The sequence below is a fragment of the Carcharhinus amblyrhynchos genome, chromosome 11 (genome assembly GCF_965287045.1).
Source record: "Carcharhinus amblyrhynchos chromosome 11, sCarAmb.v2.hapA, whole genome shotgun sequence".
NCBI classification, from domain to species: domain Eukaryota; kingdom Metazoa; phylum Chordata; class Chondrichthyes; order Carcharhiniformes; family Carcharhinidae; genus Carcharhinus; species Carcharhinus amblyrhynchos.
In genome coordinates, this window is record NC_137334.1 from 91,757,393 (window position 1) to 91,775,420 (window position 18,028).

The 18,028-nt window shown below is 50.3% G+C and overlaps 1 protein-coding gene across 2 annotated transcripts in view; it reads right to left on the bottom strand.

Moving 5' to 3' along the window:
* Positions 1 to 18,028, bottom strand: part of LOC145350337 (receptor-type tyrosine-protein phosphatase-like N) — a 232,291-nt gene that overhangs the window by 193,776 nt on the left and 20,487 nt on the right. For both annotated transcript variants that reach the window (XM_080199564.1, XM_080199563.1), the window contains exon 2: positions 14,772 to 14,822. In XM_080199564.1, the coding sequence (XP_080055690.1) occupies positions 14,772 to 14,822 (51 nt within the window). The remainder of the gene's footprint in view (positions 1 to 14,771; positions 14,823 to 18,028) is intronic.

An 18,028-nucleotide genomic window follows, 5' to 3' on the forward strand; every position in this document is an offset into this window, starting at 1 on the left:
GGGAGCGAGCGCTGGGAGACGGGGACAGCTGGGAGTGAGCGCGGGGAGACGGGGCCCACCAGGAGTGAGCGCGGGGAGACGGGGCCCACCAGGAGTGAGCGCGGGGAGACGGGGCCCACCAGGAGTGAGCGCGGGGAGACGGGGCCCACCAGGAGTGAGCGCGGGGAGACGGGGCCCGCCAGGAGCGAGCGCTGGGAGACGGGGCCCACCAGGAGCGAGCACGGGGAGACGGGGCCCACCGGGAGCGAGCTCAGTCTCCCACTCTGTAGGGGGTATAGGATAATTAAGGAAAGCCAGCATGGATTCATTAAAAGAAAATCATGTTGAATTAACTTGCTGGAGATTCTTGAGGAGATAACAGAGAGGATTGATAAGGGCAGCACTGTTGATGTGATGTATATGGATTCTCAATAGGGATTTGATATTGTACCACCACCACTTGAGAGCAAAATGCCAGATTGTGGTTTTAGGAGACTGATTTCAAAATGTGGAGATGATAGGAGACAGGAAATATTGTCAACTGTGATGAGGATAGACTTAAACTTCAAAAGATTATAAACATGTTGGTGGCCTGTGCAGACTAGTGACAGATTACATTCAATGTGGAGAAGTGCCTGGAATTCATTTTGGTAGGAAGAATATGGACAGACGGTACAAAGGGAGGAACACTAAAGGAGACCAGAATAGAGGGAGCACAGTGTATTTGTACATAAGTCATTAAAGAAGGCAGGGCACGTTAAGCGAGCTGTTAATAAAGAGAATCATATCTTAGACTTTGTTAATGGGGCAGTGAGTGCAAGAGTAATTATAGAATCATAGAAACCCTACAGTGCAGAAAGAGGCCCTTCGGCCCATCGACTCTGCACCGAACACAATCCCACCCAGGCCCTACCCCATATCCCTACATATTATACCCACTAATCCCTCTAACCTACACATCCCTGGACACTAAGGGGCAATTTCTTAGCACGGCCAATCAACCTAACCTGCACATCTTTGGACTGTGGGAGGAAACCCACACAGACATGAGGAGAATGTGCAAACTCCACACAGACAGTAACCGGAGCCAGGAATCGAACCCAGGACCCTGGAGCTGTGAAGCAGCAGTGCTAACCACTGTGCTACCGTGCTGCCATTAGGTTATGTTGAACTTATACAAGATACTATTTAGGCTGCATCTGGAGTACTGTGTTCAATTATGGACACCATACATGAGGAAGGATGTGAAGGTATTGGACAGAGTACAGAGGAGATTCACAAGGATTATTCCAAGGATAAAGAACTGTAGCTATGAGGCAATGTTCGAGAGGTTGGGACAGTTTTCCTTGGAGAAAAGAAGGCTGAGAGGAGATTTGACAGAGATATTCAAGGTGCTGAGTCAGCAGATGTTTCTACTCAAGACAGCATCAAGAGCCAGAGGGGTTCAGAATAATGGCAACAGGAGTAGAAGTGATGGGAGGATTTTTTTTGGAAAAGGATGGTTGGAATTTGGAACAAAGTTCCTGAGAGGGTGATGGAGGCAGCTTCGATCGAGCCGTTCAAAAGGGAATTGGTTGGCTATGTGAACTGAGAATGTGTAAGGTTATGGGGATAAGGCAGGGGTGTGGGACTAGGTAGAATGCTCTTTGTGAGAACCAGTACAGACTCGCTGGGCCGAATGGCCTCCTTCTGCACGATATAGATTCTGTGATTCTAAGAGATAATCGACAAGGAATCCAGAGATGATTCCTGCACTTCCTCAAAATGGGAAGTTTCAAATCACCCAAACAGTTTTAGGTTTATTTATTAATGTCACAAGGTTTACATTAACACTGCAATGAAGTTACTGTGAAAATCCCCTAGTCGCCACACTCCGGCGCCTGTTCGGGTTACACTGAGGGAGGATTTAGCACGGACAATGCACCCTAGCCAGCACATCTTTCGTACTGTGGGAGGAAACCGAAGCACCTGGAGGAAACCCACGCAGACATGGGGAGAATGTGCAGATTCCATACAGGCAGTAACCTGAGGTCAAAACTGAATCTGGGTCCCTGGCGCTGTGACGCAGCAGCGCTAACCACCGTGTCACCCCAGCTGGGGTGGTTTTGATTCAGCATTTCACCAGAAATACCCGTCCAGCGATGGGTCACTAACTCCCCAGTGGTGCACTGGAAGGATCCAGAGCATATTTCAGCAGGAACTTACACTTATGTAATCCCTGCAACATTGCACTGCCCTAGGGTGCTTCAGAGGAGAGTTACAGAACGCTGAGTCACAGAAGGGGTTATCAGGATAAAACCTTGGCCAAGAGACTTGGGTTTTGAGGAAAGTCTGAAAGGAGGAGAGAGAGAGAGTGGGGAGGTTTTGGGAGGGAATTCCAGAGCTCAGGGCAGCTGGAGTAGGGCCGCTGACGGTGTGAAGGAAACTGGAGAAGTGGGAAAGTGAAAGGGTGCCGGGATGTGATCAGAGGAGGTTCCAGAGATAGGGGGAGGTGATAACATAAGAACACAAGAAATAGGAGCAGGAGTCGGCCATCCAGCCCTTCGAGCCTGCTCCGCCATTCAATAAGATCATGGCTGATCTGAAGTGGATCAGTTCCACTTTCCCGCTTTCTCCCCATAACCCTTAATTCCCTTGACCTATCCTAGAAACCTATCTACCCGTGACTTAAATACATTTAGCGAGGCAGCCTCCACCACTTCAACGGGCAGAGAATTCCAGAGAATCACCACCCTTTGAGTGAAGAAGTTCCTCCTCAAGAAAGGCTGTGGATGGTTCTGTTGAAGATCTCCCTTTGAAGGTAGTAAACTGTCCCTCAGCGCCCCACTTGGGAGAGTTTCAATGATGTGCTGGAAGTCTGGAGTGTAACCAGGCTGCAGCGTTATACACATTCAAACGGCAAATTCTCCCCATGTATAGAATTCTTCACCAAGCCAACCCTCGGACATCTTCTAATTCCATCTTTTACTCTCGTTCTAGACTCTTAAAACTTCATTCTAACTCTTTTGAACTCTCTGACAATGCTCCAACTTCCCTGCTGCTGTCAGACTTTTGAATGGACCTACCTCGCATTAAGTTGCTCTTTCTCTACACCCTCGCTATGACTGTAACGCTACATTCTGCACTCTCTTCCTTCTCTATGAATGGTATGCTTTGTCTGTATAGTGCGCAAGAAACAATACCTTTCACTGTATGTTAATACATGTGGCAATAATAAATCAAATCAAATCAAATATACAGGCTTGGCAAACCTCGAGGTTGCAAAGAGATTGGAACAGACACACTGCTGAGATAGGTCAACTGCTGATGACGTGACACTCTGTCCCCTTAACGCAGTACAACCTGGGAGCCCTTCAGCCCCTCGAGTCTGTACCGCCTATTTAATCGGGTCAAGGCTGACCTATATCTTTACCCCATTTACCAGCCGTGGCTCCGTAACTTTTAATATCCTGATGCAGATTAATCAGGCTCTGAAATTTTCAACTGACCCTGCACCCCTGCACCCCCCTCAACCCCCAGCACTTTCTGGGGGAACGTGTCAGGATTTCCAATCCCTTTTTGTGTGAAGATATGCTTCCTGACATCACTCCTCAACAACCTGCCTCGGGTTTTAAGATTATTGACCCTTGTTCTGGACACCCGCCTCACCACCAGAGAAACGTGGTGGAATTTTACTGCCACGCCCGCCCAGAATCGCAGAACGGAATTCTCCCTTGGTCTCTGGCGGGATTTTACGAGCCTCACCCGAGCCAGCTCGTAACATACCTGCCACAGCTTCTCTTTATCGACCCAATCACATTCATTCATCAGCTGAACCGCCGAAATTAGATCAGTCCCTAACCTCCTACGTTTAATTGTTCATGGGACACAGCTTCTGACTGCCCCATTGAGAAAATGGGCAGCACTGTGGCACAGTGGTTAGCATTGCTGTCTCACAGCACCCAGGTTCGATTCCCCGCTTGGGTCACTGTCTGTGCGGAGGCTGCACGTTCTCCCCGTGTCTGCGTGGGTTTCCTCCGGGTGCTCCAGTTTCCTCCCACAGTCTGAAAGACCGTGCTGGTTAGGGTGCATTGACCCGAACAGGCCCCGGAGTGTGGTGACCAGAGGAATTTCACAGTAACTTCATTGCGGTGTTAATGTAAGCCTATTTGTGACTAATAAATAAACTTTACAAAAGGAGTCATGTTCAGTAGTGGAGTCTTTTGTTTTTATTCATTCCTGGGACATGGGATGGCATTTATTTCCCATCCCTAGTTGCCCTTGAGAAGGTGATGGCGGTGAGCTGCCTTCCTGAATCGCTGAATCCACGTTCTGTGGGTTAACTCACAATGCTGGTAGAGAGAGAATTCCAGGATTTTCACCCAGCAACTGCAAAGGAATGGCGATAAATTTCCAAGTCAGGACGGTGAGTGGCTTGGAGGGGAATTTGCAGGTAGTGGTGTTCCCCATGTATCTACTACCCTTGTCCTGCTAGATGGAGGTGGTCGTGTGTTTGGAAGGTGCTGTCTAAGGATCTTTGGTGAATTGCTGCAGTGCATCTTGTAGATAGTAGCAGCAAGCAGCGGTGTGTACCGAGTGTCAGCGGTGGAGGAGAGGGGTCTGTTAGCACAGGGAGGACGGTAGAGGAATGGTCATCAGCCTCTTGGCTACCTGAGGAAAAACTCCGGACATAAGATTGTCCTGAAGGAAGAGAAATAGAGAATTCCAAAGATGGGCACAGAGAGAATCAATGAGTCCTCAGGTTTTGACCGGGCCTGCACACCGTGACCAGCAGGAGATGGTCAATTGGCCATGTTTGGACCGAGGTGTCGCGTTCTGGTGGAAACTCCTCCTCCCGTAGGAATTCAGGGACTGAGCAATACTGGGCTCCCTGCACAAGGAAACAGTACCCCCACCCCTTCCCCCATCGCACTCTGACCTCTCTAACCCCACCCCTTTCCCCATCACACTCTGACCTCTCTAACCCCACCCCTTCCCCCATCACACTCTGACCTCTCTACCCCCACCACCCCTTCCCCCATCACACTCTGACCTCTCTACCCCCACCCCTTCCCCCATCACACTCTGACCTCTCTACCCCCACCCCTTTCCCCATCACACTCTGACCTCTCTACCCCCACCCCTTTCCCCATCACACTCTGACCTCTCTATCCCCACCACCCTCCCCCATCGCACTCTGACCTCTCTACCCCCACCACCCTCCCCCATCGCACTCTGACCTCTCTACCCCCACCCCTTCCCCCATCGCACTCTGACCTCTCTACCCCCACCACCCTCTCCCCATCGCACTCTGACCTCTTTACCCCCACCCCTTCCCCCATCGCACTCTGACCTCTCTACCCCCACCACCCTCTCCCCATCACACTCTGACCTCTCTATCCCCACCACCCTCCCCCATTGCACTCTGACCTCTCTGTCCCCACCACCCTCCCCCATCGCACTCCGACCTCTCTATCCTCACCCCTTCCCCCATCGCACTCTGACCTCTCTATCCTCACCCCTTCCCCCATCGCACTCTGACCTCTCTATCCCCACCCTTCCCCCATCGCACTCTGACCTCTCTATCCCCACCCTTCCCCCATCGCACTCTGACCTCTCTATCCCCACCCTTCCCCCATCGCACTCTGACCTCTCTATCCCCACCCTTCTCCCATCGCACTCTGACCTCTCTATCCCCACCCTTCCCCCATCGCACTCTGACCTCTCTATCCTCACCCTTCCCCCATCGCACTCTGACCTCTCTATCCCCACCCTTCCCCCATCGCACTCTGACCTCTCTATCCCCACCCTTCTCCCATCGCACTCTGACCTCTCTATCCTCACCCTTCCCCCATCGCACTCTGACCTCTCTATCCCCACCCTTCCCCCATCGCACTCTGACCTCTCTATCCCCACCCTTCTCCCATCGCACTCTGACCTCTCTATCCCCACCCTTCTCCCATCGCACTCTGACCTCTCTATCCCCACCCTTCTCCCATCGCACTCTGACCTCTCTATCCTCACCCCTTCCCCTATCGCACTCTGACCTCTCTATCCTCACCCCTTCCCCCATCGCACTCTGACCTCTCTATCCTCACCCCTTCCCCCATCGCACTCTGACCTCTCTATCCTTACCCCTTCCCCCATCGCACTCTGACCTCTCTATCCCCACCCTTCTCCCATCGCACTCTGACCTCTCTATCCTCACCCCTTCCCCCATCGCACTCTGACCTCTCTATCCTTACCCCTTCCCCCATCGCACTCTGACCTCTCTATCCTCACCCTTCCCCCATCGCACTCTGACCTCTCTATCCTCACCCTTCCCCCATCGCACTCTGACCTCTCTATCCTCACCCTTCCCCCATCGCACTCTGACCTCTCTATCCTCACCCTTCCCCCATCGCACTCTGACCTCTCTATCCTCACCCTTCCCCCATCGCACTCTGACCTCTCTATCCTCACCCTTCCCCCATCGCACTCTGACCTCTCTATCCTCACCCTTCCCCCATCGCACTCTGACCTCTCTATCCCCACCCTTCCCCCATCGCACTCTGACCTCTCTATCCCCACCCTTCCCCCATCGCACTCTGACCTCTCTATCCCCACCCTTCTCCCATCGCACTCTGACCTCTCTATCCCCACCCTTCCCCCATCGCACTCTGACCTCTCTATCCTCACCCTTCCCCCATCGCACTCTGACCTCTCTATCCCCACCCTTCCCCCATCGCACTCTGACCTCTCTATCCCCACCCTTCTCCCATCGCACTCTGACCTCTCTATCCTCACCCTTCCCCCATCGCACTCTGACCTCTCTATCCCCACCCTTCTCCCATCGCACTCTGACCTCTCTATCCTCACCCTTCCCCCATCACACTCTGACCTCTCTATCCTCACCCTTCCCCCATCGCACTCTGACCTCTCTATCCTCACCCTTCCCCCATTGCACTCTGACCTCTCTATCCTCACCCTTCCCCCATCGCACTCTGACCTCTCTATCCTTACCCCTTCCCCCATCGCACTCTGACCTCTCTATCCTCACCCTCCTTCACTAGTCAGAAGCAGCTCCTCGTCTTTCTATTGGGCACCTGATAACCTTCTGGACTCACCAATTTGAGGTGATAAACTTTGCTCCTGTTTTTTTGGGCAGCGAGTGTTGCTGGTTCTGCTGTTGCCATTTACACCTCCTTTGTTTCTTTACTTGTCCAATCACCCATCACTTTTCCACCACCATCTTTTTCGCTGTTTCATCCCTTGTGTCTTCCACACTTTTGCTGATTTCCAGCTGGCTCTGATCTCCACCTCCCCTCTCACCGTGCCTCTGTATTTGTGTAAACCATGTCAAATCCTATCTGATTAGGGGGCGGCATTGGGCAAGTAATCCAGAGGCCCAGGCTATTGTTCTGGGGTCTTGGGTTCAAATCCCATCAGTGCAACTTAAATTCAATTAATCGCTGTGGGATATAAAGCTCATGTCAGCAATGGTGACCGTGGCAATCAACACACTTTGTTGGAAAAATACTGTCTGGTTCACTAATATCCTTTAGGGGAGGAAATCTGCCATCCTTACCCAGTCTGGCCTACATGTGACTCCAGACCCACAGCAATGTGGTTGACTCTTAACTGATGGTTCAGTTCAAGGCCAATTAGGGATGGGCAACAAATGTTGGCCTTGCCAGCAACATCCCATTAAAGAAATCTATTCCCAGTTTGATGAAAGGTGATTGGATCTGGAGTCACATGTAGGCCAGACTGGGTAAGGATGGCAGATTTCCTTCTCTAAAGGACTTTAGTGAACCAGATGGGAGCAGCACGGTGACACAGTGGTGGCATTGCTGCCTCACAGCGCCAGGGACCTGGGTTCAATCCCAGGTCACTGTCTGTGTGGAGTTATAAATATAACGTGAATATAAAAGTAGGGAGGTCTTGCTGCAGCTGTATAGGGCATTGGTGAGGCCGCAGCTGGAGTACTGTGTGCAGTTTTGGGCGCCGTACTTACGCAAGGATATTTTGGCCTTGGAGGGAATGCAGAGGAGGTTTACTAGGCTGATACCAGAGTTGAGGGGGTTGAGTTATGAGGAGAGGCTGAATAAATTAGGCTTGTACTCGTTAGAGTTTAGAAGAATGAGGGGAGATCTCATTGAGACGTATAAGATGATGAATGGGATGGATACGATAGAGGTGGAGAGACTCTTCCCGCTCAAAAAAGACAGTAGGACTAGAGGGCACAGCCTCAAGATAAAGGGGGGGCGGTTTAGAACGGAGTTGAGGAGGAACTTCTTCACTCAAAGGGTGGTGAATCTCTGGAATTCTCTGCCCGTTGAAGTGGTGGAGGCTGCCTCGCTAAATATTTTTAAGACGCGGGTTGATGGGTTTTTGATAAGAGAGGGGATTAAGGGTTATGGGGAGAGGGCGGGAATGTGGAACTGAGCCACGACAGATCAGCCATGATCTTATTGAATGGCGGGGCAGGCTCGAAGGGCTGGATGGCCTACTCCTGCTCCTATTTCTTATGTTCTTATGTTCTTATGTTTGTACGTTCTCCCCATGTCTGCGTGGGTTTCCTCCGGGCGCTCCGCTTTCCTCCCACAGTCTGAAAGACGTGAGGGTCAGGTTTTTGGCCGTGCTAAATTAGTGTCGCGGGGATTAGCGGGGTAAACACATGGGACTACAGGAGTAGGGTCTGGGTGGGATTGTGGTCGGTGCAGACTCGATGGGCCGAATGGCCTCCTTCTGCACTGTTGGGATTCTGTGATTCCGTGATGATAAAAGATGGGTTTTTCCAACAAGCAATGTTGATTGTCATGGTCACCATTTCTGAGGTGAGTTGATTCCGTCTCTCTCTCCGCAGACGCGCATTTTCTGAAGTTGAAAACTGCTCTTTGTTTGGGAAATCTCTCCCGCAAGTTCCTGATGCCGGGGGATCTTCCAGTTCCCCTCCGCCTATCCCCACCCCACAACAATATCCCTCACAGAGGAACTATCCCCTGCCCTCGTCCCATGGTGTCTTTTATCGGTTCTTTGTGAACCTTTCAAAGTTCTTCCTGAGGACGAGACACTCTGAGAGGCTGTTAGGAGGAGAGTTAATTAGGATTTAAGCTGGATCAGGAGGAGAGCTGCCAGTTACGCAGACATCTGCCCACACACCGTCTTGAAGGACAACGAGTGAAGGGAGGGAAAACAAGAGTGAGTCAGTCACTGAATATATTACACACACACACACACAGACACACACACAGACACACACACAGACACACACACACACACACAGACACACACACACACAGACACACACACAGACACACACACAGACACACACACAGACACACACACACACACACAGACACACACACACACAGACACACAGACACACACACACACACACACACACACACACACACACACAGACACACAGACACACACACACAGACACACACACACACACACAGACACACACACAGACACATACACACGCCGGAAAGTGTCACCACATCAATGTTTCAAGCACTCAGTAATGCGCGCGGTGAAACCACATCGGAGTGAGGTCATTAAAGCACCTTAACGTGCAGTGACCTCCCTCCCCTCAAACACCGTTCAGTTACACCGGCTGCATTGCCAAACAGTGGCAAGGAAACCTCCTACTGATGACCAACTACTGTCCGCCTTCAACTTCTGTACCTCCTCCACTACCTGGAGGAAGCAATGAGGGTGCCAAGGGCACAGAATGTCCCCCGGGGTGGGGTTCACCAAGATTGGATCCACAGTATCAGCGTAGACTGAGCTGGCCAGGACATCACTGCTTGATTGGGATTGCGACAGTCCCAGTCAAATTCCAACGGTTAAATTCCAACAGGTTCATTTGGAATCACGGGTTTCGGAGCGCCTGAGGAAGGAGCAGTGCTCTGAAAGCTTGTGATTCCTAATAAACCTGCTGGACTTTAAGCTGGTGTAACCTGGTGCCCACCCCAGTCCAACGCTGGCAGCTCCCCATCACATCTGTCCATGACAGTATTGGCAAGAATGACCACCGCACAGTGCTTGTGGAGACAATGCAGACACCGCGCCCCCTCATCGTGTTGTGTGGCATTATCACCCGCGATAAATGGGACAGAGCTGGGTATCCACGAGGCGCTGTGGAGCCATCAATAGCAGCGGAATTGTACTCCAGCACTATCTGTAACCCCATGGCCCAGGCATATCCCCCACTCACCCATTACCACCAAGCCAGGGGATCGACGCTGCTCCAATGGAGAATGCAGGAGGGCATGCCAGGATCAGTGCCAGGCATACCCAATTTTTAGGTGCCAACCTGGTGCAGCTCCAACATCGGGCTACCAACACGCCAAACTCCACAAGCAGCAAGTGAGAGAGATAATCATTCCCACACTTAACCAATCAGATTTCAGCTCTGCAGTCCTGCCACATCCAATCATGAGATGGATAATTAAACAACCAATAGGAGAAAGCTCCATAACCCCACCCTCAATGATGTCACTCTATCTGATGTCAAGAAATGGCTGATGACACTGGATACTGCAAAGGTTATGAACCCTGGCAACATTCCAGCAATGGCACTGAAGACTTGTGTTCCAGAATTGCCGCTCTCCCAGCCAAGCTCTTCCAATACAAGACTGGCATCTATCGGCAATGTGGGAAAGTGTCCAGGTACGTCCTGTACACGTAAAGCAGGACAAGTCCAACCTGGCCAATTACTGCCCCATCTTCTACCCTCTGATCTGTAAAGTGATGGGAAATGTTGTGACTGCCAAGTGACACTTACTCAGCAATAACCTGCTCAGTGACGCCCAGTTTGGGTTTCTGCCAGGGTCACTCAGCTCCTAACCTCATTACAGCTTTGGTTCAATTATGGACAAAAGAGCTGAATTCCAGGGGCGAGGGTGAAGCCCTTAACGTCAAGGTCACGTTCGACCGACTGTGGCATCAAGGAGCCCAAGCAAAACTGGAATCAATGGGAACCAGAGTTGGGGGGGGGGAACTCCCTCCTGGCACAAAGGAAGATGGTTGTGGGTCCATCATTTCAGTCCCAAAACATCTCTGGAGGAGTTCCTCAGGGTAGTGTCCTGGGCCCGACCATCTTCAGCTGCTTCATCAATGACCTTCCCTCCATCACAAGGTCAGAAGTGGGGACGTTTGCTGATGACTGCACAATGTTCAGCACCATTCACCACTCCTCAGGTACTGAAGCAGACCACGTCCAAATGCAACAAGATCTGGACAAAATCTAGGCTTGGGCTGACAAGTAACAATTGGTGCCACACAAGTGCCAGGCAATGACTATCACCAACAAAAGACAATCCAACCATCTCTCTTTGACATTCAATGGCATTACCATTGCTAAAATTGGAATTGGAATTGGAATTGCATTGGAAAAGCAAATTGTGCGGAGGGTGTGGAAAGTCTGCAGAGGGATCTAGATAGGCTGAGCGAGTGGGCGAGGACCTGGCAGATGGAACACAATGTTAGCAAGTGTGAGGTTGTCCACTTTGGTAGGAATAATGGTAGGAAGGACTATTACTTACATAGCGAAAAGCTGCAGCAGGCGACGGTGCAGAGGGACCTCGGGGTCCTTGTGCATGAGTCGCAAAAACCCAGCTTGCAGGTGCAGCAGGTGGTCAGGAAAGCAAATGGGATGCTGGCCTTCATAGCGAGGGGGATTGAATATAAAAAGTAGGGAGGCTGTATAGGGTACTGGTGAGGCCGCAGCTGGAGTACTGTGTGCAGTTTTGGTCGCCGCACCTGCGCAAGGATATTTTGGCCTTGGAGGGAGTACAGAGGAGGTTTACTAGGCTGATACCGGAGGAGAGGGGGTTGAGCTATGGGGAGAGGGTGGATAGACTAGGCTTGTACTCATTGGAGTTTAGAAGGATGAGGGGGGATCTTATAGAGACGTGTAAGTTGATGGATAGGGTAGAGGTAGAGAGATTTTTCCCACTCAGAAAGGACAGCAGGACTAGAGGGCACAGCCTCAAGATAAGGGGGGGGGACAGTTTAGATCAGAGTTGAGGAGGAACTTCTTCACTCAAAGGGTGGTGAATCTCTGGAATTCTCTGCCCGTTGAAGTGGTGGAGGCTACCTCACTAAATATATTTAAGTCACGGGGAGATAGGTTTCTGACAGACAGGGGAATTAAGGGTTATGGGGAGAAAGCGGGAAAGGGGAACTGATCCACTTCAGATCAGCCATGATCTTATTGAATGGCGGGGCAGGCTCGAAGGGCTAGATGGCCGACTCCTGCTCCTATTTCTTATGTTCTTAAATCCCCCATCATCCACATCCTGGGGGTTACCATTGACCAGAAAATGGACTGGGTCAGCCATATAAACACTGTGGCCACCAGAGCAGGTCAGAGGCTGGGAATCCTGCAGTAACTCATCTCCTGACTCCCCAAAGCCTGTCCACCATCAACTAGGCAGGATTGGAGGGAATACTCTCCACTTGCCTGGATGGGTGCAGCTCCAACAACTCAAGAAGTTCGACATCGTCCAAGACAAAGCAGCCCCGCTAGACTGACACTTCACAATAAACACCCACCACTGACAGCCGTGTGTACCATCTACAAGATGCAGCAAGTCACCGAGGCTCCTTTAACAGCACCTTCCAAACCTGCGACCTCTCCCACTTAAAGAACAAGGGCAGCAGGTACCCGGAAACACCACCTTCCTTTCTACGCCGCACACAATCCTGACTGGGAAATATATCGGCCGTTCCTTCACTATCGCTGGGTCAAAATCCACCCTAACAGCACCATGGGTGTACCCACACTACAGGGACTGCAGAGAGTTCAAAAAGGCAGCTCACCACCACCTTCTCAAGGGCAATGAGGGATGGGAAACAAATACTGACCGAGCTAGTGACATCCTGAGAATGAATTCAGAGAAAAAAATTACACGGCTGAAGAGATGTCAGATTGAGAAACATCAAGGAGTGAGGGACTTGGTCATTTAGCAATCACTTCTTAACCCTCCGGAATCAGAACATTTAGAGGAATATCTCCATCACTTACTTCCCTCCTCACACCCCAGACTTGGCCCTTGCCTGTTAAAGCCTGAATGAGCTTCGTGTTTGATTCTGTCCCAATTCCTAAATAACACTCAACTGTGCCAACATCTCACACTGACAATCAACATTAACTGGAGCTATGCAGTGTTGTACCTGAGCATTCCCACTCTATATCCATGCTGTACCTGTCCTGGGAGTGTTTGATGGGGACAGTGTAGAGGGAGCTTTACTCTGTATCTAACCCCGTGCTGTACCTGTCCTGGGAGTGTTTGATGGGGGGACAGTGTAGAGGGAGCTTTACTCTGTATCTAACCCCGTGCTGTACCTGTCCTGGGAGTGTTTGATGGGGGACAGTGTAGAGGGAGCTTTACTCTGTATCTAACCCCGTGCTGTACCTGTCCTGGGAGTGTTTGATGGGGGGACAGTGTAGAGGGAGCTTTACTCTGTATCTAACCCTGTGCTGTACCTGTCCTGGGATTGTTTGATGGGGACAGTGTAGAGGGAGCTTTACTCTGTATCTAACCCCGTGCTGTACCTGTCCTGGGAGTGTTTGATGGGGGGACAGTGTAGAGGGAGCTTTACTCTGTATCTAACCCCGTGCTGTACCTGTCCTGGGAGTGTTTGATGGGGGACAGTGTAGAGGGAGCTTTACTCTGTATCTAACCCCGTGCTGTACCTGTCCTGGGAGTGTTTGATGGGGGGACAGTGTAGAGGGAGCTTTACTCTGTATCTAACCCCGTGCTGTACCTGTCCTGGGAGTGTTTATCATTGGTGAGGCCGCAGCTGGAGTACTGTGTGCAGTTTTGGGCGCCGCACCTGCGCAAAGATATTTTGGCCTTGGAGGGAGTGCAGAGGAGGTTTACTAGGCTGATACCGGAGTTGAGGGGGTTGAGCTATGAGGAGAGGCTGAATAAACTAGGCTTGTACTCGTTGGAGTTTAGAAGAATGAGGGGAGATCCCATTGAGACGTATAAGATGATGAATGGGATGGATAGGATAGAGGTGGAGAGACTCTTCCCGCTCAAAAAAGACAGTAGGACTAGGGGACACAGCCTCAAGATAAAGGGGGGGGCAGTTTAGAACGGAGTTGAGGAGGAACTTCTTCACTCAAAGGGTGGTGAATCTCTGGAATTCTCTGCCCGTTGAAGTGGTGGAGGCTACCTCGCTAAATATTTTTAAGACGCGGGTTGATGGGTTTTTGATAAGAGAGGGGATTAAGGGTTATGGGGAGAGGGCGGGAAAGTGGAACTGAGCCACGACAGATCAGCCATGATCTTATTGAATGGCGGGGCAGGCTCGAAGGGCTAGATGGCCTACTCCTGCTCCTATTTCTTATGTTCTTATGTTTGATGGGGGGGACAGTGTAGAGGGAGCTTTACTCTGTATCTAACCCTGTGCTGTACCTGTCCTGGGAGTGTTTGATGGGGACAGTGTAGAGGGAGCTTTACTCTGTATCTAACCCCGTGCTGTACCTGTCCTGGGAGTGTTTGATGGGGACAGTGTAGAGGGAGCTTTACTCTGTATCTAACCCCGTGCTGTACCTGTCCTGGGAGTGTTTGATGGGGACAGTGTAGAGGGAGCTTTACTCTGTATCTAACCCCGTGCTGTAACTGTCCTGGGAGTGTTTGATGGAGACAGTGTAGAGGGAGTTTAATTTGCACTTGACTATTTGATAATGCTTAATTTTCCTACACTTGCTTTCCTCTTTTTGAGCGTAACAGACACCACAAGGAAATAAATAGACAAAGAGGGAGAATTGGCAAATGCAATCTTTAATAGTAGGAATCGGGACTTACCATTTACACAGAGCTCCTCGTGTGAGCACAGTCTGTCCTCAAACAGGCAGCCTTCAAAACGAGAGAGAAAATGTTAAAGAGGCTGGCATATTAGAACCTCTATTACAACAGTCTTCAAGAACCGCTTAATAACATACATTGCACACGACAGGCCTCCAGGCAACCCAATGCCTAGCAACAGGACCATAGCAACCACTTAAAATCTGACCACTACACAGGAACAGCGCCAAGAATTCATTGACGAGGCCACACCAGCATCCATCGATTGCACAGAACATGGCCGGCAGAATTAGAATTGGGATTGGGAGCTGTAAACATAACCCGGCAATCTCCCCACGCCCCCCCCCCCCCCCCCCCACTCCACCCAATCCCCAATCCCTCCCCCCCATTCATTTCACATCACCCAGTCTCCCTCCAGAGGCGTCTCCCGGGGTAACCGTCATTGCGAGGTCCGCTGTAGCTCAGCCACTGCTGTGTCTGAAGGTCATGGGGGAGGGGGTAAAGTCCCCACCCTGGAGACTTCAGCATGTGATCCGGACCGACCCTGGCACTGCAGCACCGTGAGGGTCCTGCACTGTTGGAGGTGCTGTCTTTCGGCTACGATGCTAATCTGAGGTCCCGGTCAAGTGGCCATAATTGGCCAAAGCCCCTGTTTTGAAGGGGTGCCGGGTCAGCTCTCCCTTATGTCCAAGCCCAATGTTTAACCTTCAATCAAAATCACTAAGCAAGCAAATTATTTACTGGTTCTTTGTGGGAAATTAACTGCCGTGTTTCCCGGCATCACAATAATAGTCAAAAGTATTTCAGGGGTGGGGAAGGACCAGTGACATCCGGAAGTCACAAAGTGCGCTACAGAAATTGAATTTCTTATTGTCCGTGGGTTACCCCAGTCTGATCGGAGTGGGGCAGGGCGGAGGAGAGATGGTTTGCTCTCGGACACAATCCTGTGATTCTATGACTCGTATCGTAGTCATAGAGGTTTACAGAGCGGAAACAGGCCCTTCGGCCCAACTTGTCCATGCTACCCTTTTTGTTTTAAATTCCTAAGCTAGTCCCAACTGCCCGCATTTGGCCCATATCCCTCAATACCCATCTTACCCATGTAACTCTCCAAATGTTTTTTAAAAGACAAAATTGTACCCGCCTCTACTACTACCTCTGGCAGCTTGTTCCAGGCACTCACCACCCTCTGTGTGAAAAAATTGCCCCTCTGGACACTTTTGTATCTCTCCCCTCTCACCTCAAACCTACGCCCTCTAGTTTTAGACTTCCCTGCCTTTGGGAAAAGATATTGACTATCTAGCTGATCTGTGCCCCTCATTATTTTATAGATCTCTGTAAGATTACCCCTCAGCCTCCTACGCTCTAGAGATTAGAGTCCCAGTCTATCCAGCCTCTCCTTATAACTCAAACCATCAAGTCCTGGTAGCATCCTAGTAAATCTCTTCTGCACTCTTTCTAGTTTGATAATATCCTTTTTATAATAGGGTGCCCAAAACTGTACACAGTATTCCAAGTGTGGCCTTACCAATGTCTTGTACAACTTCAACAAGATGTCCCAACTCCCAATTTAACGTGTGTACAGGGGTGCTGGGGGAGGAGGGAGGTCCTGTAGGGATTAGCTGCTCTTCCCTCACCCAGTTCAATAGCCTTCCCAACACCGACTGGTGACTGGACTGAGATACTGTGAGGATTTGTGCCTCAGCATCAATCAAGCTTCACCAAAACCCTGCTCCTCATTCTCTCAGAAGACGATGGCAAAATGGCAACCTCATTGACAAGTAATCCTAGGCTAATTCTCTGGGTTCATGGGTTCAAATCCCACCCAGGCAGCTAGTGGAATTTAAATTCGATTACTGAAATCTGGAATATGAAGCTAGTGTCAGTAATGTTGACAATGAAATTATCATCAATTGTTGCAGAAACCCATTTATTTGAGTTATAAGGAGAGGCTGGACAGACTGGGGCTTTTCTCCCTGGAGTGTAGGAGGCTGAGGGGTGATCTTATAGAGGTCTGTAAAATAATGAGGGGCACAGATCAGCTAGATAGTCAATATCTTTTCCCAAAGGTAGGGGAGTCTAAAACTAGAGGGCATTGGTTTAAGATGAGAGGGGAGCGATACAAAAGTGTCCAGAGGAGCAATTTTTTCACACAGAGGGTGGTGAGTGTCTGGAATGAGCTGCCAGAGGTGGTAGTAGAGGCGGGTACAATTTTGTGTTTCAAAAAACCTTTAGACAGTTACATGGGTAAGATGGGTGTAGAGGGATATGGGCCAAATGCAGGCAATTGGGACTAGCTTAATGGTTAAAAAACGGGTGGCATGGACAAGTTGGGCTGAAGGGCCTGTTTGCATGCTGTAAACCTCTGTGACTCTATAAGACCATAAGACATAGGAGCAGAATGAGGCCACTCGGCCCATCGAGTCTGCTCCACCATTCAATCAGGGCTGATATTTTTCTCATATCCATTCTCCTGCCTTTTCCCCATAACCCCTGATCCCCTTATTAATCTATCTCTGTCTTAAAGACACTCAATGACCTGGCCTCCATAGTCTTCTGCGCAAAGAGTTCCACAGATTCCCCACTCTCTGGCTGAAGAAATTCCTCCTCATCTCTGTTTTAAAGGATCGTCCCTTTAGCCTGAGGTTGTGCCCTCTGGTTCTAGTTTTTCCTACTAGTGGAAACATCCTCTCCATGTCCACTCTATCCAGGCCACGCAGTATCCTGTAAGTTTCGATAAGATCCCCCCCATCCTTCTAAGCGCCAACAAGTACAGACCCAGAGTCCTCAACCATTCCTCATACGACAAGCTCTTCACTCCAGGGATCATTCCTCTGAGCCTCCTCTGGTACCTTTCCAAGGCCAGCACATCCTTCCTCAGATATGGAGTCCGAAACTGCTCACAATATTCCAAATTGGGCTCTGACTAGAGCCTTACACAGCCCCAGAAGTGTATCCCTGCTCTTGTATTCTGTCTCTCTCAACATGAATGCCAACATTGCATTTACCTTCCTAACTGCTGACTGAACCCGCACATTAACCTTAGGAGAATCTTGAACAATGATTCCCAAGTCCCTTTGTGTTTCTGATTTCCTAAGCATTCTCCCATTTAGAAAATAGTCTGTGCCTCCAACTCTCCTTCCAAAGTGCAGAACCTCACACTTTTCCACATTGTATTCCATCTCCTTTGCCCACTCTCCTAACCTGTCCAAGTCCTTCTGCAGCCCCCCTGCTTCCTCAATACTACCTGTCCCTCT